The sequence below is a fragment of the Hypanus sabinus genome, chromosome 10, assembly GCF_030144855.1.
Source record: "Hypanus sabinus isolate sHypSab1 chromosome 10, sHypSab1.hap1, whole genome shotgun sequence".
In the NCBI taxonomy this organism is placed as follows: domain Eukaryota; kingdom Metazoa; phylum Chordata; class Chondrichthyes; order Myliobatiformes; family Dasyatidae; genus Hypanus; species Hypanus sabinus.
The window spans coordinates 132,332,464-132,355,961 of record NC_082715.1 but is presented as its reverse complement, the minus strand read 5'-3'; the positions used below and the strand labels follow the sequence as shown (position 1 = coordinate 132,355,961).

The 23,498-nt window shown below is 39.5% G+C and overlaps 1 protein-coding gene across 2 annotated transcripts in view; it reads right to left on the bottom strand.

Annotated features, from left to right (window-relative positions):
- pdss2 (prenyl (decaprenyl) diphosphate synthase, subunit 2) overlaps positions 1–23,498 on the bottom strand; it is a 221,227-nt gene that overhangs the window by 15,178 nt on the left and 182,551 nt on the right. For both annotated transcript variants that reach the window (XM_059983003.1, XM_059983004.1), the window contains 3 exons: positions 16,093–16,263; positions 10,881–11,012; positions 323–358 (listed from right to left, as the gene is read on the bottom strand). In XM_059983003.1, coding sequence (XP_059838986.1) covers positions 323–358; positions 10,881–11,012; positions 16,093–16,263 — 339 coding nt within the window. The remainder of the gene's footprint in view (positions 1–322; positions 359–10,880; positions 11,013–16,092; positions 16,264–23,498) is intronic.

Sequence of the window (23,498 nt, the reverse complement as noted above, 5' to 3'; positions counted from 1 at the left end):
CAACAAAGAGCAAAATGTCAAAGCTAATGTCTTCTTGGGAGAGTTAATAGTGAATTCATCCTGTCATTCATGAGGGAAATTCTTGGAAAGATAGAGGTGAAGAGAGTAGACAGAGCTCTGCTTGAACAATGGAATGTGAACCCTTCTTTACTTACAAATTAATCAGAACTCTAAGACTACAATCAAAATATTAATAATAAATAAAATATCAAAACTGCAGGGAAAATACACAATGCATTTTCAGTACAGCTGATTTTATTTGACTAACATATTAATTAATACATTTTATATAAAATTATATATAAAAAATTGATGGACATACCTTGGCATAATCAGGCTGTTTTCCATTTACTTTGGTCTAAAAAAAGATAAGGAATGATAAATGATAAGCAGACTGCATGAGCGATTTGGGTACAATTTATTTAATAAACTGAGAACAGCCCATTTATTTTGAATTGCTTTCTTTAGGTATTCTGAAAGAAAATTTAGACAGTGCTGCGGCTAAATTTCTAATAATTGATTCATAACCAGATTCACTTTCTACAACTTGCATTCTTGTGTGTCAATAGCTAATTTCACACCGGCTCTGCTGCCAAAATGGTCATGGGGTCAAGGGCATCCAGAAGTAGTACACTGAAAGAAAAAAGCAAATATTGCTGATGCTGGAAATCAAAGTAGACCATTCATATTTGATAAAAACACCTCCAAGTTTTGTTATAAAGTTAACTAACTTCAATGGTATTATTCTGAATACACTGTGATCATTGACTAACTCAGTCTTTTAGCATCCTAAGCCAAAAATAACTGGTTGGAGGAAGTCTGTAAGTCAAGCAGCATCTGTAGAGACAAAGGAATGGTTGATATTTCAGGCTGAGACACTGCATCGTGACTGAGAGCCTGCAGGGGAGATAGCCAGTCAATCTGGTGGGTGAAGGGCGGAATCAGATGAGGGGGCAAAGATGGGCAGATGAAGATTGGTGGGAGTGGAGGAAGAAGAGGTATTGAGACTGAGGGATGATGATTCTGAGGAACGGGCAGGATGGAAACTAGAAACTAGAAAATTCAAAGTGGACATTGTTGAACTTTCAATGTTGAAAATTCTTAGGTGACCTAGCTGAAATACAAGATGCTGTTCCTCTAGTCTGTGATTGGCTTCATCCTGGCGGTGAAGAAAGCCGAGGACAGGCAGGTTGTTGTGGGGGGGAGGGGGTGGGAGCTAAAATGACATCTATCTGGAATCTCAAGATGGCCATTGTTGACAGAGCAAACTAGGAAAAGTGATAATCTATAGTCTCTCAGTTTCACATTGCAAGCAATGAATGCAGGTTAAGATAGTGGAGGAGCTGCATGTGAACCCTTGCTTCATCTGAATGGGCTCTTTAAATACCATGATCAAGGTAAGAGTAGAGGCAACTGTTGTATTTTCGATGGTTGCAGAGGTTTAAGGTGATGGGCAGAACTGGGTTGGAAAGAATGAGTGGACCATGGAATCAAAGAAATCAGGAAGCAGGGAGAAGAGAAGGTATGGCTTTCACCCACCAGACTGACTGGCTATCTCCCTTGCAGGCTCTCATCATCATGATGCAGCATCTCAACCTGAAATATTGACCATTCCTTTGCCTCCACAGATGCTACTTGCCTTACTGACTTCTTCCAGCAGGTTACATGCATCTCACTGGAGCTGCTTAGGTGGCATAAGGTGATAAGTGGATGTGACAGCTATCGGAGTGGAAGGTGAGGACCACGGGAACTATCTCTGTCTCGTCTGGGAGGAGGGACTGAGAGCAGACGTACAGGAAATGGAGATACTGCTTAACTCACTGAGTTCAGTAGGTTTTTTTGATCTGGATTCTAGACTCTACATATTATATTCCTCTTTTGCATCCTTCTTGCCTGTGGCTCACTGCTGGTAACAGGGGCTTCTTCTGGTTTCTACACTGTGCTGAAAGCTTGTTTTATAAAACCTCCAACCTTCCCTCTTCCTTTAAAACCTTCACCGCACTTTTGGTTGCCTCATTCAAACTGTTCCTTCTGGTGGTTTACTTGTGAACTGCTTTGCAATGATCATCATCCAAATTTGTTGTATCCAAGTATGTCACCGTTTTATTTAAATTTCATTTGATTCTGAGTCTGTTTTGAATAGAGTAACAAAAGATTTCCAGTATAAAACTGGCAGACCAGAAATCATCAACTTCAATTGAATATAAACATGTAGATTTTGATGTACAAAACATTCTTTTCTAAAAGGAATATTTATATTTAGTTTCATTGTGTCCCCACTGCTGATGTTTATCACCTTCAATCAAGACTGAGCTGCCATTGACTCTCGTATAGCAGCTGTCAGTGTGCACAGTGGCGCGGTCTTTCATTGATTCTATTATGATTATTATTTTATTACAGATTTATTGAGTATGCCTTCAAGAAAATTAATCTCAGGGTTGTATATGGTGATGTATATATATTTTGATAATAAATTTACTTCAAACTTTAAAGTAGGTGGTTCCCTTCTGCAAGGTTTAAAGTTTTTGCTCAACCTTCTTTTCCCCCATCCACCAAAGGAGTTGAAACTTTCATTCACTACAATGTAGCTGATGATCATTAAATGCCATGTTCTTAGCAATTATTTCACTGGGAATGAATTTAAGGCTTTACAATGGTAAATTGCTGAGTGATAATGGTAATATTTAAATGTATAAACTGTCTACAAGGCAGCCTGTGCAATTCGCATAAGCACCACCCAGTTGTCATAAATATCTGGCATGTTGAAACAAAGATTAGTGAAAATATATATTGCAATAGGGGTCCCACATTAAATACATTTAGGAATCCTTAACCCTGCCCCACTCACAGCTCATCAAGAAACAACATCCTAGATTACAATTTCCAGAGTAGAACGGGAAAAAGCATCTTATATTGTTAGAAGAATTGATTTATATTATTCTGTGACCGCATATACTATTCGAAATATCTTCTATGTTTAGGCCTTATCATGCCTGACCTTAAGAGGATGGAAAAGCCAAAGAACAAAAGTGAAGCAACACACACAGAATGCTGGAGGAACTTATCAAGTCAGGCAGCACCTACAAAGGGGAATGAACCGTCAATGTTTTTGGCTGCAATGCTTCAACAGGACTGAAAAGGAAAGAGACAGAAACCAGAATAAGAAGGTGGGATAAGTACAAGCTGACCAGTGATTGGTGAGATCAGTAAGGGGGAAGCTCCTTTTTCCACTCACTATTCTGGTTATCCCTTCACCCCTTTTCTCGTTCTCATCTGTCCATACCTGCTTCCCCTCCTCCTTCCCTTTCTTCGAATGTGCACGGCCCTCTCCTATTAGATTCCTCCTTCTTCAGCCCTTCATCTCTTCCACCTATCATCTTCCAACTTCTTTCTTCATCCACCCCCCCCCCCCCACCCCGATACCCTCCCACCTTCACTTGGTTAGGCTGCATCTGGAGTAATGCATTCAGTTCTAGTGACCCAAACATTAATAAAGTTAGAGGCAGTGGAGGTAGGTGATGGAAGTAGGCAAGCTGTGTTGAAAAGTATGTGTTGGGTGGTTGTTGATAGGGTTACGAATGGAGATTGCTGGAGGACTTGACATAATCATCAAGATACAAAGAAGGTAAAAGAGGACTACAAAATGGTAAATATAACATTATTATTACAAAAGGATTGTGAGAGCTATCACAGATTAGCAAACTTAATCTTGGAAGTAAGGAAGCAACAATTACAGAAAGCCTGGAAGGCACTTTGACAAGTTTGAGGTAATAAAGGATATAACATCAATTTGTTAAAGATAACTTGGTCTCTGCCAATTAATTCAATTTATTCAAAAGGTATAATGATTCTAAAATCCATTGCTTCACTGGTAAGTAGTTCTATGACTCAAGTTGTGAGATCTCTCATTACATGTTTGGGAGAACTTGGTTCCAGCACAAGGGAATGGTAAAGATATCAGTGTTGCATGTTGTATGAATACTTCCATACAATAAAAAGCCAGCTCAAATTTGGAAAAGAACAACATGACATTTCAGGATAATTAGTTTGATGATATGTATCTAGAGCACCAGTTTAATTACATGCTCAGAATTGCAACTTAATTCTGTGTATACTTATTAAGTCAATGTGTTACAGCAATTTGTTCAGTGTGGTGTTTTCACTGCATGCTAATAAGCAGCAAGGTAAATGAGAGGTATTTGGTTTTAATGAATTCCAAGCTGCAGTCTGAGTGCAGATTGATGGGACTAGGCAGATTAATATTTGGCATGGACCAGATGGGCCAAAGGGCCTGTTTCTGTGTGTCGCGTTCTATGATTCTATAACTATTACTGTTGTACCATTTTCACGATCCTTTCAAGTGTCCAAAATGATTTTGCTTTCTGGAGTTTCAGTCAGAAGTATGTTTTACTGCAGAGAATAGATATTACAGAGAAAACAATAAAAAAATATAATTTTGCATTATCAACTTAAATACTGCTTGTCGTACTTCAGAGAAAATAGAACAGTTATTCACCTTCCATCTTCAGACTATAATCAAGAGAGGCTTTGGTTTAATGATAAGGTAACACTGTTCTGTACTTCAAAGGTAGGTTTAAACCAAAATCATTCCTCTGTTAAGGTGGATGTGGAAAGTCCTCTAGTACCCATTGAATAGGAGTGAAGCAATATTCTCAATGCGATTAGTAATATTTATTCCTTAACCAACACCATCAGAAATCATAGAACATAGAGAAGTCCAGCACAGGAATAGACCCTTTGGCCCATGATGTTTTGCCAAAATCTGACAATTAAACGCCTAATTGAACTATGCATACTGAAACATACCTACCCTGTACTCTTGCCATCCGTACTGGAACATACCTACCCTGTACTCTTGCCATCCGTACTGGAACATGCCTACCCTGTACTCTTGCCATCCGTACTGGAACATACCTACCCTGTACTCTTGCCATCCGTACTGGAACATACCTACACTGTACTCTTGCCAGCCGTACTGGAACATACCTACACTGTACTCTTACCATCCGTACTGGAACATACCTACCCTGTACTCTTGCCATCCGTACTGGAACATACCTACACTGTACTCTTGCCATCCGTACTGGAACATACCTACCCTGTACTCTTGCCATCCGTACTGGAACATACCTACCCTGTACTCTTGCCATCCGTACTGGAACATGCCTACCCTGTACTCTTACCATCCGTACTGGAACATACCTACCCTGTACTCTTACCATCCGTACTGGAACATACCTACCCTGTACTCTTGCCATCCGTACTGGAACATACCTACCCTGTACTCTTGCCATCCGTACTGGAACATACCTACCCTGTACTCTTGCCATCCGTACTGGAACATACCTACCCTGTACTCTTGCCATCCGTACTGGAACATACCTACCCTGTACTCTTGCCATCCGTACTGGAACATACCTACCCTGTACTCTTGCCAGCCGTACTGGAACATACCTACCCTGTACTCTTGCCATCCGTACTGGAACATGCCTACCCTGTACTCTTGCCATCCATACTGGAACATGCCTACCCTGTACTCTTGCCATCCGTACTGGAACATACCTACCCTGTACTCTTGCCATCCGTACTGGAACATGCCTACCCTGTACTCTTGCCATCCGTACTGGAACATGCCTACCCTGTGCTTACGTGCTGCATGTTGTGCTGCTGGCATTTAGAGCAGCAGTGAAGGTTCTTCACCTGTCTGTCCTTGGCCATTCAGGCATAGACAGTTTCTTCATTGATGTTTCTGTAACAATCTTGTTTTATCAGTCAGGGTTGTTAGCCCTGAGTTGAACCCCCGAACCTGGAGGGCCAGTGGACCACTTAGCCTGGCCTCTACTCTTTGACCTGCTTGGCATAGGTGACCCTACCAAAGCACAATGCTCCAACTCCAGCCAACATAACTCTCTGGGTCATTGAGATTTCCTAAGTTTATTTTTCCAGTGTTCGCTCCCTGGATTGCTTTTGTCTGTGGCTGACCCAACACAGGAGAAGCTGATTTGCCTTCATCTGCAGCTGATACAGTACAAGACACAAAGATCTGCTTTCATCTGCAACTGATCCAGCATGAGATGAGGAACTGCTCCATGTGTGTTCTTGCAGAAACATGGTTCCAGAACATCCCATGCACCATCAATCTTCAGGCCATGCCACTCAGGAATTTGTGCCAGTATTATTTTTGTAACTGTATGTGCTATTGTAACTATATGTGCTGTGTGTGTCTGTATGTGCTGTGTTTTGCACCTTGGTCCCACAGGAACACTGTTTCATTTAATTGTATACATGTATATGGTTGAATGACAATTGAAGCTGAAATTGAACTAACTGTTCCTGAACTTGGCGTTGCGGGACCTAAGCCTTCTGAACCTCCTACCCAATAGTAGTAGCGAGAAGAGGGCACGATTGTGGTCTTTATGACGATGGATGCTGCTTTCTTGTGGCAATGCTCCCTGTAAATGTACTCAATGGTGGAGAGGCTTTGCCTGCCCGATGGACTGGGCTGAATCTATCACTTTCTGTAGCCTTTTCTATTCCTGTGCATTAGTGTTTCCCTATAGGCCATTATGCAACCAGTTAGGATTCTCTGCATTGTGCATCTATAGAAGTCTGTGAAAGTTTTTGGTGACATGCCAAACCTACGCCAACTTCTAAGAAAGTAGAGGTGCTGCCGTGCCTTCTTTGTGGTGACACTCATGCCAGCCCCAGTCCAGATCTTCTGATATGTTAACAGCAAGGAATTTAAAGTGACTTACCCTGCCCCACCTCCATTCCCCTCAAGAGGACTGACTCATGGACCTTTCATTTCTTTTTCCTAGTTTTGCTGATGTTGAGCAAGAAGTTGATGCTATGGCACCACTCAACCAGATTTTCCAACTCCCTTCTGTATGCCAAATTCGTCACCACCTAATGACATGCTCCTATTTCTTATGGCCACCTTTAACTCAATCAACACCAGTGGTGTTATCAGCAAACTTAAGCACGGCATTGGAGCTGCATCCACAAAATGATAAGTATAGGTTGAGTAGAGGAGAAGGCTAAGCACTCAGCCCTGTAAGTGCACTTGTGCTGGTGATGAGTGTGGAGATGTTGTTGCCAATCTGTACTAAGATTGTTCAATATTTGTGACACGATTGGTGTTGGTAACAGTCGGGTGTTGATAAATCAAGCTGCTTACTGCAGCAAGTTCAGCCATCTGTAATTGTTGGAAACCACCAATACACTGAAAGCACATTCGAATAATGTTTTACAGATATCAGAGAAAATGAAGAGAAAAATGTTGCACAAGTAACAGGGATTATGACCACTCATTATTGAAGAAAACCAGTAAAAGCTAGTGAACATAAAGGTAACTCAGGGTTCAAGATTTTAACAAAACTGCACACATTTGTGGAAGAAGATCAACCAGCAACTTGCACGAAGCACTCTTATCTAATGATTTATAATGTTATCCTAAGGAATCAAGCCTTCTTTTCGCAAAGAGTTGATCACTGCTTGTATAACCAAGATGATCTGTTGATTGCCCCAAGCACAAAAAACAAAATCTTGTCATCTTGAAGGAAGTGCTCAGGAGATTCTGTGGGCATGATGTGAAGTTGAAGCAAAGCCAATGAATGTTTGAAAATAAGCATTAGTGTACTTTGGTTTGAAGGCTTATAACGAAGAGAATATCTCCAGTGAAGGAAAACATACAGCCCAATAATAAAAAGCTTAATCCTGAAAATATAAAGATGGCTCAATATTAGGAATGGTTCTTTCTAGAAGATCTTGTGACAGTGCTCAGATCTGGATCAAATGTTGAAAAACTATGTGAAATGGATGTGATTCTGAATGGAGAACAATGTGGCATATCTGTTTTGCAGTTCAAATTCAAGTTAATTGTCATCTGACTGTACATATATGCAACCAAACGGATCAATATTGTAGCAAAGCGACAACGTTGTAAACAGCATGAAGGTACAATTACAATGCTTTAGGGGCATTTAGATTGATACATGGTCAGGAAAGGTTTAGAAAGAAAAGGGATAAACACAGACAAGTTCGACCAGCTCGGCTGGTATGGATGATATAGGCTGAAAAGCCTGTTTCCATGTCATGTAACTCCATAACTCCTAAAGTCGAAACAATAAAGTTACCTACACCTCTACTAATCACACAGTGCATTTTTATAAACATTAAATCAGGACTTTTCTATAATCATTGTCATCAAATGCCTGTTACGCCACTGCCATTTAGGGCAGCAATGAAGGTCTTCCATCTCTGTTTCGACCTTGGCCATCTTCTCTATTGTGCCCCAGGTGCGGTACAGGTTCCTCATTTCTGTCTCTACGGTATGGCACCAAGTGTCTTTGGTCTCCTGTATTTCCTCTGCCCTTCAGAGGTCCAATAAAGTGCTGTCTTAATGATGGGAGTTGACTTCTCTTCTATTCACATATCCAAACCATCTCCAACATTTCCTCATGTTGACTGTGGCCACGTCCTCTTGGTGACACTGAAGCAGTAGAGTGTGGCTAGAGATCTTTCTTGGCCAGAAAACAGGGAGGATCTTCCAGTGGTTGATGGTGTGGAATGATGACAGCTTGGCAAGGCCGATCTGTGTCATGTACCAACATTCTGACTTGTACAAGAGTGTGCACAGAACACAGCTTCACCCTGGTGTGGACACTGTTGATCTCCTTTCTATAATACAGAATGTAAATGGATGCCATTTGGCCTTATGCTCCTGTGAATGGGATATTTCCCGTTTGCTCTGCCCTTCCTCGCGCCTTTCAATCTTATTTATTTATTAAATAATATTTATTCCATTATTTCTTGCAAGATAGTCCACACCATCATAACCTTAGGCATGAAGTAATTAAGTATGAATCCCATTTACTAAAGAATGAATGTAAATATTTCTTCTTAATTACCACATTAGATCCTTGACAATATTAAACATTTGTATCGTTATTACTCCTAACCTTACCAGTTCTGAAATTAGAGCCAAGTTTCTGTAACATTTTCTTGTAGCCGAAGCCTCTCACCATGGCCACCATCTCTCATGGGCCATCTTATTATGCCCTTGAATGCCCTTGACCACCACCCCCACCCCCCCCCCCCCCAAACCAACTCAGCCAGAACTGGGCAAATATTTGATCCGTGGCCTAGCTAATGATGTATACAAGCTAATGATGTTCCTGCTTTTGGATTAGATCTTAGGAAAAGTAGGAAATATTCAGCAGATTCATAGAGAAGGTAAATGTTTCAAGTTAGTGTTAACTCTCCCATTCTCAAGAAATGCTTGCTAAGGTGGAGAGTACTTTCAGCAATTTTGTGTATGTTCTGTGGTAACTGGCACTATGCTAACAAACTGGTTTATCCTACAGTAAGGGTTGAGTAGTTTGCAATTTCCCAGTTCCTCACTCCATGCACTCAAAATCAATCCTGCCCTAATTACAAATTTAATGTTCAGGAAGAACTTCCAGTTGTAAAATTTAGTTGAAATATGGACAAACAATAAAAAAATGGGTAAACAGATGCTTCACAGGAAATATAAATACAGAGGTTAACTAATTAAGCAGTTCTGACATTATAGTAACCTTAAGTACTTAGTAATTGCATGCTCTGCACTTGGTGACTTGAGCACATGAGTCTAGGCTGATGTTTCAGCGAATGAGGAAAAGAATACTGAAATCTTGGAGATGCCATCATTTGGACAGGATGGTAAATCGGATGAGCATAAAACTTCTCATGGCGTTACTTTGAAGAAAGACAGACAACTTAGTCTGCTTTTTCTCTGACAATGTTTACCATTCACTCAACATGACATAAAACTTACCAAACAAAGTATTTACAATCTCAGCATTTTCACATCTACTGGTATCAACTTGCTTACAAAGTTGTCTCCATCTAAACTGGTGAGGTCTTATGCATCAATGAGACTTATGCAGCATAGTAACAGCCCAGAACAACCCTGCACACAAAACAGCTACAAATAAACTGATAGCTGAATACAGAAGCATTCAAATACAATTAAAGGTCAGTGACTTAATTCAATCATTAAAAACTTCAAATAAATAAAAAAGTAAGTAAATTAAGTAAAAAGTCAGATAAACATAATTTGCCTTTAGCTATCTAAAAGTAGAACCTTCCAGATCAAAGCACACTGCCTATATATATATTTTTCTTAATCAGCATCTGGTTCTTTTGATAATTATTTTATAACTCTGTTCACTGGCTATTCACCCAACTAGAGTATTCTGCTCATATCTGAATCAGCTCAGAATCAAATATTTTCCTTCCTTCTTTTTATATTCAGTAATTGACTCTATAATTGGATAACATGAATAAAAGTCAGGCAGCTTTTTAACTACTATACAATGGCTTACTTTACACTGTGCATGTGTGAAATCAACCTGAATAGCTCAGAGCCGGACAGCCCATCACCTCTGACCGTCCAATTTACCTTCTGAAGAATGGCTACTCTGGCTAAGCACCTGTCGCTCATGTTATCGTACAGGTAGAACTCAAGAAAGAGAAGAACTCAAAAGGGTAAGGTAAACCTATTTGAAAAGAACTGATATCTATATCAAAATAATAAGCAAGCTTCATTATTGTAACATTGAATAATCACTCTTCAACTTGTATTTCAGGAGTTCTTCACCTGAGTAGTTAACACTATTTTTCTCAGATGCTGTCAGACTTACTGAGTGCTAACAGCATTTTCTGTTCTATTCTTAAACCACAATATCAAGCATCAACTGGAGTTCAAACCCCTCTCTGTTACCGCATAGATTGTAATTGTTTGTAATGATATACTGTTTGAACCCTTTACTGTTACAAACCAATGACGTAACCTGAAAACAGCCTGCAAAACCCACCTGCTTGAGTTGATTAATCCACGTGTCCCGACCTGAAATCTCCTGATGTAATATTACAGGAGCAGAGTTCAGGCTAAAAGACACAGTGTCACAGAAGGTTTCCTCGATAAATGGCTGAAGGTCCAAATTGATCTGCAAAATCATAAGAATTAAATATTTATTACTGAAAAATTAATAGCAATAGGAAATAAAGATTACATTTATTAACGAGGAATATAATAACATGAGCCAAAATTTCAAACTTGTGACTAAATTGAGGATTTGGTGAAGCAATTCAGCTTGCCTTATTAGTTTGCAAAAATCCCTGAGCAGGTATGGCACAACAAAGAAGCAGGATGAAAAAAGAACAACCACTATAAAAGATTAAAAGGCACTACAACAACAGTGCAAAACACTGAATTGCGGCAATGATTTATTCAAACTAGTGGCCTATCGGATGGAAGGGGCGCTTTACACCTCCTTGGTAGAAATGCATCTTCACCCCACCATCCAAATCCTACCTTAACTTGTAACCAAAGAATAAACTACGAGAGACCTGCTAAAAGCCCATTCTTTGTGCAAGTGAATGCAGTGTCAAATATTGATGAGCCTATATATCAGAACTTATCAGACCCACCTAACTATAGAATCAAACTGACCAACTGTATTGCAGTGCCAGAGCGTTGACTGTATTTTTATTCACTGTAAATAAGCCTAGAACCATTCCAGTAGCGTAATTTTGATAATTATTTTAAATCACCAAATGTGTCACATTCTAGCAAATTTACTGCCTGCAACATATGGTTGCAATGACCATTTTTCAACCTTTAGAAGTTAAATCTGTCAGACTACAGAGACATCTAATAAACCATAAAGAAAAGTTAACCTGCGTCCCAAATGACAGTTTTCATGCATCATGCTGCATCTCAGGTGCAAACTGGGTCTCTGGCGCTGCAGCTCAGAAGGGAAATGGGGAGAAGAGGACTGCAATAGTGATAGGGATTTCATGGTTAGAGAAGTAGGCACAATATTGTGGTCATGATAGAGACACCCGAATGGCACGTAGCCTCCCAGGTGCCAGAGTCAGGGATATCTCGGATCTGGTCCACGGCATTCTAAAGATGGAGGGTGAGCAGCCAGAAGCCTTGGTACATATTGGCAGCAATGATATAGGCAGGAAAAGGGAGGAGGTCCAGAAGAGAGAATTTAGGAAATTACATAGAAAGCTGAGAAGCAGGATTTCCATTGTAGTAATGTCTGGATTACTGCCGGTTCCACGTGCCAGTGAGGGTACGAATAGGATGGTTTGGCAGATTAATGCATGGCTGAGGAACTGGTGCAGGGGGCAGGGTTTCAGATTTTTGGATCATTGGGATCTCTTCTGGGAAAGGTATGATCTGTACAAAAAGGACAGGTTACAACTGAACTCAAAGGGGAACCAATATTCTTGCAAAAAAATTTGCTCGAATTGTTGGGAAGAGTTTAAACAGATTTGGCAGGGGGGTGGGAAACAGTGTAGGGCTGAGGATGAGGCAGTTGGTATACCAACAGGAGTAGTGTGCAGTGAGACTGTGAGGATGGACAAGCAGATGATAGGGCAAAATTGCAGTCAGTGGGATCAGTTGCAGTGTAATAGGGGGACAAAATCAAAAAGGGTGATGAATACAGGACTGAAAGTGTTAGCTTGTCCACTGATAGCCTAAAAAAGTTCTACAATCTTTAAAGGAATGATATGCAAAAAAGTGCAAATGCATCGAAATTCTAAATCCACTTAATTTGAAATATTTGTAATTTCATTTTTTTTCCAACAAAGTTGCACCTTGTTTACTGGCTTGCTTAAGAAATGGAGTAATATTTTTCAATGGTCAATGAATGACACTGAATACACTGAATTGATTTCCAGCAAGAGAGGCTGGAAATCAAAGCCACATAAATAAAATGTTGGAGGAACTCAGCAAACCAGGCAATATCTGTGGAAAAGAGTAAACAGTTGATGTTTCAGACCAAAATTCTTCATTGGGACTGGAAATAAAGTTGAGAAGTCAGAGTAAAAAGTTTAGGGAAGGGGAGGAAGAAGTGCAAGGTGGTAGGGAGAGGAGGATGGGGTGAAGTAAAGAGCTGGGAAGTTGATTGGTGAAAGAGATAAAGGGCTGGAAAAGGGGGAATCCGACAGGAGAGGGTAGAAGAGCATGGAAGAAAGGGAAGGGGAGGAGCACCTGAGAGAGGTGATGGGCAGGTAAGTAGATAAGGGCGGCATGTTATTGTAGTGGTTTACCGCAATGCTTAACAGAGACCCAGGTTCAAAGTAAAGTGTTTGTACGTTCTCCCTGTGGCCTCATGGGTTTCCTCTGGGTACTCCACATTTCTCTCGTAATCAAAAGACATATTGGTTGGTAGGTTAATTGGTCATTATAAACTGTCCCAGGGTTAGGCTAGGATTAAATTGGGGGAATTCTGCACAGCATGGCTGAAAGGCCTCATTGTATGTCAATAATAACACTAAGGTGGGAGAGGGAATCATACCAGAGTGGAATTTCCAATTTCTCAAACTTTAGGTAGTGGCTTTATGTAGATGTGAAATCGATAAGGGAAGGAAAGAGGAAGAACAATTTTTAAAAACTATTGTTCTGGATGGAAATACCACCTTAAAATGGCTGAGACAAAGGCCAGTTACATTGTTAAAAATAAATCTTCTTTCTTAACAACATAAACCATGAATGAACTGTCATTATTTGATTTGTTCCATTTCTTTCAAGCCAGTATCTCTAGCTAACAAGCTACAAAAAATAAAATATATTTTCAGAAAGATTAATAAGATTAACCTTCTGCTCAACTTTCCATTAATAAAGCTATTCAATTATTAGTAATAAGACATAATGAGTTCTTAAAGAAAATAACCAATCATGTTTCCCGGAATAGCCTATTGTTTATTTATAGCTGATCCTTCTTAATACCTCTAGTAAAAGCAAACATTCTAATGTTAGACCATCACTGGTTATCCAATTAACAATTTTAATGAATCAGCTTGTGTGGTTCTTAACATCACCAATATTAATTTGGAAGTTCTCCAATGGTTTACAATCAGCTCAGCATTGAGAAATATATAGATAATTAAATCTTGCATGGTTAGGACTCTAATTTTGCTGACAATCAAGGTGATCTTTCTTCTAAATGTAACAAAACAAGGAAATTGCATTTGTGTGGCCAGTTGTTAATTAATTATATTAACAGTATTAGACTTGGTTTAACCGCTTGCTTCTTACCCCAATTATCTAAATCAGTGGTCAACAGAAAGTTTTTAAACTACAGCTTTTCTACTAAAGCATTACAAACAATAACACTTTTTTTTGTGCTATTCCTATCATCACATTGTGTTTAATCACAAGTAACCATTTAGAAAGTCTATCTGGAAAAAGTGTTGCTGCTACTCAGCATGAACAGCAAACTGTTCTTAAACTCTGTGTAACTTGCCTAAAAACCTTTGAGGGAGACAAAAATAGAATTCCTGTTCATATTGGAATAAGTTGCATCAATAATGGGAGAAACACAAGTTCATATGATGCTATGGCCCACAGCATGCACATATACGCTGTACAGATTTATGACAGTAAATACACAGACCACAAAAGAAAGTTATGTAATTATGGGAATGGTTTGTTCATCAATACAGATAATGAAAAGAGTGGACATTTCTCATTCTTTAACCTGATTTCTAGTTTACCTTGAAACATTTGGCAAGTAGAAAGACTGCAAAATAAATAAAACAAGATATTACAACATGAGTTGTTGTACAAGAATATAATAGATGTGCTGAAATAAATTACATTGAAAATAATGGGATGAAATGAATTGTTAATCTGACATTACAAGGCAAACGGAAAAGCAAAGAGGGTATTGGAAATCAACTGTATTTTTTTGTGTTAATTAAGAAAGTTTAGCCAGTATTTGTCAATACAGATAAAATTAATGAAAAAATTCAGGTAATAGGAGAGATTGCCTGAAGACCCATTATTTGGCACAGCTCCCTCAAAAGCTGCTTATAAGTAAGAGACTGACACTGAAAAGCAAATGCCAAAGTCAGCTATCTTAAATTACAGCAAAATTATCCTGCAGTTGCCACAGAGCAACAGAATAACAAATAAACTGAACTAACCTTTATCATTAAGCTCTTCAGTTACAATACACAAGACCAAAGTGGCAATATGGCAAAATATCGGGGGGGGGGGGGGGGGAGGCCCCAAATTCTGAACACAATCTGCTTCATGCAGTTTTACTTATTATTTTATATTAATTTTATTAGCTTTGATTCCTGGTCTCTCTGCTATGAGACTCAAAGTTAATTCACCATATCATCTGTCAAGAACTCTTACATCTTCAGGAGACTAAATTCTGCCTAGCCAGAGTCAAATTTCTCAAAAACAGGATAGGAAAAATACAGGAAGGGAGTAGGAAATACAGGACTGTTGCAATTCTACTCCTGATTGGGTCAACCTGGGACCAATATCAGTACAAACATCAGAAAACTCTACTAGTTCAAACACTTCCCATGTTACAACAGATACTGTATGTACAACACTTCAAAAACACTGCATGAACACAAAGTGCATTGAAAGGGGTACGAAAAGCAATATAAAAATACATAGTCATTTTAAGTTAAACTAAATGTTTATTATGGTTGCACCGACAATAACCCCACAAAAGTAACTGTATTCAAAATAAAATTAACTGGCTATTTTGTTTTTTTTAATCTGAGAGTTAGATCTCCAATAATAGGAGGTTAATTTTTGTATAGGAGAGGAATAGTGAATTAAAATGACCATGTGCTTTTTCATTCCCAGGGGCAAGGAAGGGTGGAGTGGTGTGTGGGAAAAGGAATGTTAAAAACAATTAACTGTCATAGATACAGAGAGAGAGATTTTATCTCCTTCTGCTTTTACTGTCAACCTTGCACTTTAACTAATCTTTTGAATACAATTTCCTCTACAAATATTATTGGCTGGCTAGCTTTCTATAGGGAGAGTTCAGCATTTGGGGAAATTTAAACAGCAGCGGCAATGCATTTATAGATCAGACTTAAGGCAGTATTAAAATAAACCAGATCTGCACTTAAAATAATTAGACATCCAGACCTTCAACTATGATGCACACTTGAGGCTGTTGTAGCTGTAAATGTCCTATATTTGTGAAAGGAATTGACTGATTTAGTTACTTTACACAGTAAAAAGCTGCTTACCTTGCGGGCTAAAGACATGTGCTTGCCATACTGAAATGCCATCTCTTGAATTTCAGTGTCATGTTTGGCGAGCTGCATTGCTCCTTGACAACACTTTGCCAGCAAAGCTCCATGGGATAGAAAAGCTTGTTTTTCCCAGTTACTTATCGGTATGTCTTCAGTTAGAATCTCCTAAGAGGGAATACATCAATCGTCACTTTCAGAATGTTGAACATGATCCTACAAATACAGCTGTATATTCTGGAGCAAAATTTGCATTCAGTGGCCTGGTCCTGACATTAGTGACATGATATTAAAGAAACTATTACAAGTTAAAGTGCAAGCACATAAATCCTCTGTGTGAAGGATTATATTCAATGGTGATTTTCCCAAGCATTGTTTTCAATGTTGACCAATAGTCTAGTTTCTGCACTATTTCAATACGAAAGAGAAAGCCTACATACAGATCTACATTCTCTGGCAGTGTTCACATGGTAAAAGCTTCAATTATTGCTGATTGATTCATATATAGGAAATTATACACCATCTATAATTGTTGTTCATTTCCATGCTCTGCGGTGCATTGGGTGGCAACCTTGCCATTTTTTTTAGCTTTTTTTGTCTGTGTTTCCGAGGCCAAGTTGCTAACTTGACGCTCAACCCAGCATAAATGGAAAGCATGCAAGGAGCCAGCCGGATTCGAACCCCGAACCACTTGCCTCGAAGTCTGATGCAGATGCCACTTCACCACTGGCCAGCTTAATTACTACTCTTCTCAGTGGATAGGTATTGACGGATTTAAACAAAAACTGTTACCAGTTGTTGCAGCAGCAATTAACTGCTTCTCACTGGAAGATCTTTCAGAGCCAGCTTGCAGCACATCAGCATACAAAAGAACAAGTGGCCAAGAATGAACAATAGATCCAAACCACACGCCCCTAGCATCAGTTTGAAAAGTACTTAGCAGTGGGACCACATTAAAGTTCATTTGCAATCTAAGCAATCACCTTCTCAAACTAACAAGGTAAGGAAATTCCCTTCAGATTGGCCACTGTCAACTACACTTACTTTCATCTGAGAAATTAGCATAAATATGATTGCTGGCGATTCACTTGCAAATGGACAGATCAATTTTCATAAAAGCATTGATGAAAGCAAGTCCAACCTTTTCTTCTATGCAGAATCAAAATAATGATGGGGCAGTCGGTATACAAGTAGATGCAGTGTGTACTGAGAGTGAGGAAGGACAGGCAGGTGATAAGGCAAAATAGCAGTCAGTTGGATGAGTTGGTATAACATGGAGGCAAAATCAAAAAGGGTGACGAATACCGGACTGAAGGTGTTACTTTGAATGCACACGGTATACAGAATAAAGTAGGTGACCTTGCAGTGCAGTTTTAGATTCACAGGTATAATGTTGTGGCTGAAAGAAGATCATAGTTGGGAGCTTAACATTCAATTATACACATTGTATCAAAAGGACAGGTAAGTAGGCAGAGGGGATGAGGTGGCTCTGTTGGTAAAAAAAGAGATCATATTCTTAGAAAAAAGTGACAGAGGATCAGAAGATGTAGAATCCTTGTGAGTAGAGCTAAGGAACTGCAAGGGTGATAAGACTTTTATGGGAGTTACATACATGCCTTCGAACAGTAGCTAGGATGTGGGAAATATATTACAATGGGGAACAGAAAAGGGCAATGTTACAATAGTCATGGAAGATTTCAATATGCAGGTAGTCTGGGAAAATCACATTGGCACTGAATCACAAGAGAAAGAATTTGCAGATCATCTTTGAGATAGCTTGTGACTGAGCCCACGAGAGGAACGGTAATCCTGGATTGGGTATAGGATATGAACCGGATTTGATTAGGGAGCTAAAGGTAAATGAAGCTTTAAGAAGCAGCAATCATATCATGATAGAATTCACACTGCAGTTTGAGAAGGAGACAATAAAATGAGCTGGCCAAAGTTGATTGGTAGGGGACACTAGCAGGGACGATGGCAGAACAGCAATGGCTGAAATTTCTGGGGGTAATTTGGAAGGCACAGGATAGATGCACCACAAAGATGAAGACGTATTCTAAAGTGAGGATGAGGTAACTATGGCTGATAAGGAAGTCAAAGACAGCATAAAAGGAAAAGAGAGGGCATATAATATAGCAAATATTATTGGGAAGCTTTTAAAAACCAACGGAAGGTAACTGAAAAGCCATAGAGAGAAAAGATGCAATATGAAAGTAAGCTAGCCAATAATATACAAGAGGATACCAAAATGATTTTCAGATACTGAAAGATTAAAAGATAGAGTGGATGCTGGAAAATTATGCAGGAGTGGTAGTAATGAAGTACGAATAAATGACAGTTGAACTTAATAAATATTTTGCGTTAGTCTTCACTGTGGAAGATGTTAGCAGAATGCTAGAAATTTGAGTGTGTTTGGGGGCAGAAGTGAATGTAGTTGCTATTAAGGAGAAACTAAAAACTAAAGGAAACTAAAATGTTTCCTAACTAGCTTAGGAAACTAAAACGTTCTGAAGGTATTGTAGATAGGTCACCTGGACCAGATGGATTATACCCCAGGGTTCTGAAAGAGGTAGCTGAAGAGATTGTGGAGTCATTAGTAGTGGTCTTTGAAGAATCACTAGATTCTGGAATAGTTCTGGAGGACTGTAAAATTTAAATGGCACTCCAGTCTTTAAGAAGGGAGGGAGACAGAAGTAAGGAAATTATAGGCTAGTTATCTTGACTTCAATGGTTGAGAAGTTGTTGGAGTCCATCATAATGGATTAAGTTTCAGGGTACTTGGAGGCACGTGATAAAACAGGCCAAAGCCAGCATGGTTTCCTCAAGGGAAAGTCTAGCCAGATAAATCTGTTGAGATTCCTTGAGGAAATAACAGGTAGGATAGATAAAAGAGAGTCAGTGGATGTTGTGTACTTGGATTTTCAGAAAGCCTTCGACATGAGCACATGAGGCTGCTTAACAAGAGCCCATGGTATTGCAGGAAAGATACCATCATGGATGAAGATTGACTGATTGGCAGGAAGCAAAGAGTAGGAATACAATGGGCCTTTTCTGGTTGGCTTAAGGTGACCTGTGGTGTTCCATAAGGGTCGGTATAGGGACTTGATCTTTTCGTGTTATATGTCAAATGATTTGGATGACAGAATTGATGGCTTGTGGCCAAATTTGTAGATGAAATGAAAAGTGGTGGAGGGGCAAGGTACTGCTGAGAAAGTAGACAATCTGCAGAAGGACTTGGATAGTTTGGAAGAATGGATAAAGAAATGGCAGATGGACTAAAGTGCAGGGAACTGTATGGTCAGGCACTTTGGTAGCCCAAATAAAGCAATAAACTATTTTCTAATCAGGGAGAAAATTCAAAACTCAGTGGTGCAAACTGACTTTGGAGTCATTGTGTACGATTCCCGAAAGGTTAACTTGCAGGCTGTGTTCGATGGTAAAGAAGACAAATGCAATGCTAGCATTCCTTTTTGAGAGGGCTAAAATATAAATGAAAGATGGAATAAGACATTGGTCAAACCACACTTGGTGTATTCCGAGCAGCTTTGGGTCCCTTATCTAAAATGCACTGACATCAGAGAGGATCCAGAGGACGTTCATGAGAATGATTCCAGGAATAAAAGAGTTCATCCATGCAGAGTGTTCGACGGCTCTGCTCCTGTACCAGCTCGAGTTTAGAAGAATGGGTGGGGGAGGAGTTGGGGGTAATCTCATTGAACCCTATCGAATATTAACAGGCCTATATGGAGTGGATGTGGCGAGGATGTCTCCTACAGTGGGAGAGTCGAGAACTAGAGAGAACGACCTCAGAATAGACGGACGTCCATTTAGAACTGAGATGAGGAGGAATTTCTTTATGAGAGTTTGCTGGTTCTGTGGACTTTACTTCCACAGACAACTGTGGATGCCAAGTTATTGAGTATATTTAAAGCGGAGGTTGATAGGTTCTTGATTCATCAGGACGTCAAAGGTGATGAGGAGACGGCAAGAAAATGGGGTTGAGAAGGGCAATAAGTTTGCCATGATGGAATGCTGGAGTAGAATCAATGAACTAAATCTGCAAATATTCAGGTGGTTAGGTAGTAGCTATGTAGCATTAAATCTGGCTAACACTTTCTACACTGGAAAATCAGCAAAGTCTATTGAAAAGATTTGAATAGCAAGTACAGCATGGAACATCTTACAAATCAGATGGGTGCAAGGCCATGAATTATTCAGGTTCACTTGGCGCCTTGAGGGACAAATGAACAAACGGTGGGCTGTTTGCTCACAAAGATCTAAATGTAATATTTAGTTTTAATAGCTGTTCAATAGTTCAATATGGTAAAGCCCTCTGCACGAGTGCATCTACACAAAACACTGTCGCAAGAAAGCAGCATCCATCATCAGGGACCCCCACCACCTGGGTAATGCCCTCTTCTCACTGCTGCCATCAGGAAGAAAGCCCAGGAGCCTCAGGTTCAGGAAAAACTATTAACCTTCAACCACCAGGCTCTTGAACCAAAGGGGATAACTTCTCTCAACTTTTCTTGCCCAATCTTTGAAATGTTCCCACAACCTATGGACTCTCTTTCAAGGACTCTTCATCTCATGTTTTTGATATTTATTGCTTATTATTATTACTACTTATTATTATTGTATTTACAGTTTGTTGTCTTTTACACACTGAATGCCTAAGTTAGTGTAGTCTTTCATTGACTCTATCATGGATTTATTGAGTATGGCCACAAGAAAATGAGTCTCAGGATTGTATATGGTGACATATATGCACTTGGTTAACAAAGTCACTTTGAACTTTGATAATTTGCCAAGATCAGTGGGAAGGTGAGAACAACTTCAACTCTATCAAACTCTATCAACACTTTTTTTTTAAGGACTTGTCAAGCCATTATATTATACTTAGCTTGGTAACCAATATTTTTTGCATGACACATCCCTTTCCCACTGTAGTTCATTGTTCCAATGTAGGCATATGACGAGGATTGATCAAGAGGGAGGTCAAAGATCCTGGAAGAAATTAATATACAAGCCAAAGACCCCAGGCACAGCTAAGGCAGTCTATTAGTGTAGATTCCTGATTTTGCAGCCTAATTGGTTGAATTACCTCACAACTTGTATCAAAGGATAAAATCAACCCCTAAATTGTTTAACCTCTTAAGCCTATCATGTGAGTCTGTGCTTTTTCTAAGGTCTGAGGCATTAGCTTGAATGAAGGACTCTGAAGAAGATTGACCAAAGCTCTGCAACTAAAATATTATTTTTTTCACCTTTGATGCACACGCTCCTTGATATATTAGTCCTTGGTATTGTTCTCACTTTTAAAATAGAAAATATTTTTGCAGACATGAGGGATTGGAGGTGCTAGAATCTGGAGTGAAACATTGAAGAAAGAACTCAGTGGTTAAGGCAGCATCTATAGAGCCAGAGGAATAATCAATGGTTCAGGTTGAGACCCTGTATCAGGGCAGGCAGCGTGGACTGTAGATAGCCAACGCATAGATGTGAAACAGAGGAGTTAGACAGAGCAGAGGTAGAATCAGGATGTAGGCAGATGGAGTTTGGCTGCAGAAGGTTGAGACAGAGGCTGGTAGGTGAGGTGGAACCAAATGGTGGGCAGATGGATCTTGGTAGGGGATGGGATAGGAAAGTTGAACCAAGAGAGAAGAAATCCAGGTGGATAGGTATGTCAATAATGGGCAGGTGAAACCGGGTGGGAATTGACCAGGGCAAAAGTCCAGAGGAACACAAGGGTGTGGGAAATACATTTTCCCTTTCTCAGCATATGCAATGCTTAATTTGATTATGCACATACAATATTTTGCTTTCTCTGTGGCTAGACTTCTCAGTTTTGATTATCTTTTGGGTTAATAACAACCAAATTAAAAATTACAAACCTCTACACCCAAGGCTGCAAGATCAGTTTTCCAATGGACTTGTATACATTGTAATATAACTACATCAGCCTGATTTGATCTTTTATTTTTGTTTTTCCATAAATTATAATTTATTGGAGTCATCCATGAATTATAAACTAAATTCTCAATTGGCACAATGATGTGAAATACAAGTCAAGGAATGTACACTGCATAAGCAACTTATTTATTTAGATCACCCCTACTCTGATTTGAAAACAGACCAAATTAATACGATAAAAACATTCTCTGGCAATTGGCTGCATGAATTCTAACATCCCATAAATCTGGGTCATTTGATCCTAAGTATGTAGTCAGGCTATGGCATAACTGAATTTAATTGGAAAATTATTTATCCTACTTACAGACATTATAAAGATGGCAAGTATGGAGAAACTTTCACACTAATGCTCAAAGGGTTGGCCCTGGAGATTTTGGAGCAACACAGCACAGGTATTCAAATAGAACTAGAAAATCTTGATTGTGATATTTAAGATGAAAGATGCAGTGGGAGAGCAAGAATTTCTACTGATACTATACATTGCAAATGCATCCTTTTTGTTTATATACTCGGGAAGCACATTTTTTTTCCAAATATTTCTTCTCTCACTCATCCAACAGACCATGTGGTTAATCACAGAAATGTAGGAAATATGAGAAAGATCTTGTTAGATTCCTGTCACCCTGGCAGTGCTTAGTACAGCAAAAATGGGAATGATTAGCTGAAGCCCAACAACTATACCTAGGAGAAAGGGGAGAACATCAGCATGGGAAGATGCTGCATGCCCATCTTTGTCCTTCAGTGTTGTTAATAATTGCTCCAAGGTCAGGCATAGTAGATGAGAGCAAATGTACCATTCTTAAAGCCGCTGTATCAGTATGTTATGAATGTTGGCATTCATAGCAAGAGGATTCGAGTACAGGAGCAGGGAGGTTCTACTGCAGTTGTACAAGGCCTTGGTCAGACCACACCTGGAGTATTGTGTGCAGTTTTGGTCCCCTAATCTGTAGAAAGACATTCTTGCCATAGAGGGAGTGCAAAGAAGGTTTACCAGATTGACTCCTGGGATGGCAGGACTTCCATATGAAAAAAGACTGGATCGACTAGGCTTATACTCGCTGGAATTTAGAAGATTGAGGGGGGATCTTATTGAAACGTATAAAATTCTAAAGGGATTGGACAGGCTAGATGCAGGAAGATTGTTTCTGATGTTGGGGGAGTCCAGAACGAGGGGTCACAGATTAAGGATAAAGGGGAAGCCTTTTAGGACCGAGATGAGGAAAAACTTCTTCACACAGAGTGTGGTGAACCTGTGGAATTCTCTGCCACAGGAAACAGTTGAGGCCGGTTCATTGGCTATATTTAAGAGGAAGTTAGATATGGCCCTTGTGGCTAAAGGGATCAGGGGGTATGGAGAGAAAGCAGGTACAAGGTTCTGAGTTGGATGATCAGCCATGATCATACTGAATGGTGGTGCAGGCTCGAAGGGC